The 2,246-nt window shown below is 25.5% G+C and overlaps 1 protein-coding gene across 1 annotated transcript; it reads right to left on the bottom strand.

The window, feature by feature from the left end:
• Nucleotides 1-566: 566 nt before the first annotated feature.
• On the bottom strand, nucleotides 567-1,623 carry LOC105460879 (cilia- and flagella-associated protein 58-like). Its single transcript, XM_011707365.1, has 2 exons — nucleotides 1,406-1,623; nucleotides 567-849 (listed from the first exon to the last, which is right to left on the bottom strand). Exons 1-2 carry the CDS (start codon nucleotides 1,616-1,618, stop codon nucleotides 574-576), a joined length of 489 nt encoding a protein of 162 aa, XP_011705667.1. The 5' UTR covers nucleotides 1,619-1,623; the 3' UTR covers nucleotides 567-573.
• Between the last annotated feature and the right edge of the window lie 623 nt (nucleotides 1,624-2,246).

The raw sequence follows: 2,246 nt of genomic DNA, 5'->3' as shown, positions 1-2,246 counted from the left end.
TATTCTTGTAGCTTATTTCGAGAGCTTTCCAAAACACATAGGTAAAATGTATTTTGGTTAAGTAAATCTTGAGTTATGAAGCTTGAAAGTTACAATACCGTCGACATTAGCATTATCCAAAATATCCGAACAATGGCTGAAACCTTTTGAATGTTGTTCAGGATCATAATCTTGACAACATGTGTCAAAGCCATAATCATTGGCAATTGTTTCTCTTATTTTCATTTTTAAAAATTATTTTTATTTTTAAAAAATAAGAGAAGTACAAAAAGTGGAGATAAAAGTAACGGTTTTGAAATGATTTTATTGACACAATTTTAGACATCTAATATTTTGAAATGTATATTTATTTGGCTAAATAAATATCAATTGAAATAAATGATAATTAGAAAGAGCGTGTAACAAAATATATAAAATTAAGATTTTTTTCTCATGTATTTTCTTAATAATACAATTCTACATGAATAAAATAAAAATCTCATAATAACATAAAATTATTATAGAATATTATATTCTAAAATTATACGCTATCGATAAAAATGTTCCATATTTATTTTACTATATATATTTATATTATTTGCGTGTTGAAGGGTCCACAATACAACAAATTTTTGAAGTAGGTGTCGTTATTTTAAAGCCGCCACCATAAAATTTCTTAGTAGATACTAAAATATCTGGAAGACTAGTTTTGCACGTAGATTTCAGGGTTGTCACATTTATTTTTTGAAGCTTCTTTTTTTGCGCATAAAACATTTTTTTTAATTCACTCGTCTCATTGACCATTGTTGCCATATCTTCTTTATATCCGTCTACTTGCGACTCGTACATATTCAGTTCAGCAATAAGGCACTATTGGAAAAACAAACAATTTGCTTATTTATTCTGTTTTTCTCTGTCTTTTTCATAATGTTTTTAAGAATATTATTTTGTAAATACTATTCTAATTGACTATTATTAAGTGTTAATTGTGTAAACCATAATAAATACATCAAATAAGTATACTGTTGCAAAATGCGGTTAATCAGTAAAAAAACTTTATTTCGGTTATGAATACAAAGAATATAATGCAACACGTTGTGACATGCTTGAGTCTAATGGTCTGACTGACAAAAGACAAAAGGAAAAGGAAAAATGAAAATTTAACTTTTTATTAATATCTTCGAAACTATAAAAATATTTATAACACTATTAAATATAAAGTTTTTTATAATCTATAACATGGTTTTTTATGATCTACAACAATAAGATAAAAAAATAAAAAAAAGTATAATTTCTTAAATTTTAGATTTTTTTTAAAGAAGTAATTTTAATATCATTTATCAGTCAAAACAAAAAAGTGATTACTTTATTTCTGTAAAGCTTTAGACATTTTCGGGTTAACTTTTTTATAAGTTTTAATACTTACTTTGATTTTCTCTCCTCTTGTACGTACAATATCTCGAACCTTACTTAAATTTTTCGTTATTTGCAAATTTGGTTGCTTAGACAATACATCACGAAGATTCATATATAATTTCTCAGTATCTTTTAGCTTCCTCTCTTTATCGATTATATCAGTGGACATTTTTAAAATACGTTTTTGCAGAAATTGTACTTTTGTAACGAGCTCGAAAGTCATAGGATCTGTCCCCTGTTTATTAATAAGAAAAAATGTATGTTATGAAATAGAAAATTATAATGACAAAAATTTACTTGATATTGAAGATTATAGTAAAAATATCAAAACTGCAAAAATTAATTATTTAATGTTAAAATGGTTAAAGAAAGAACTTAAGGAGTTATATAATTTGCTGGAATTAAACAATCGATTTTCCGAAAAAATTTTTATTCAAATGTAACATTTTTCGAATTTGAGTGGCAGAGGCTAATTAAACTCGAGAATATCTTCTCATTCAAAACTGTAACCAAACAAAGAGAACTGTGGCACCTGATAAATCAGTTTATTAAAAATCTGAATAGCTGTGCATGCGTAGAAATATTTATAAAACAAATACTCAGAGAAAAAGATAAGGATCTGTATTGCAGCCAATAAATTATAAATGTGATCTGCTGTAGTAATAATCAAGCGTGATAGGTCCAAAATTGTTTTTACATTAAAAATCACATTTATTTTATTCTTTGAACTTTTTATATTCAGACAAATTGACTAGTATCTCAATCTTCACCAATCAATTTATCATTTTGTTGGACATCTCTTTCAATTTGACAAGAAATAATAACATTATCTTTGTAATTACTTCTGCTCA

This window comes from Wasmannia auropunctata, unplaced genomic scaffold, assembly GCF_000956235.1.
Source record: "Wasmannia auropunctata unplaced genomic scaffold, wasmannia.A_1.0 LD314111.1, whole genome shotgun sequence".
NCBI lineage: Eukaryota > Metazoa > Arthropoda > Insecta > Hymenoptera > Formicidae > Wasmannia > Wasmannia auropunctata.
Note: the sequence above shows the minus strand (reverse complement) of the source record. Positions and strands in the feature narration are given on the sequence as shown.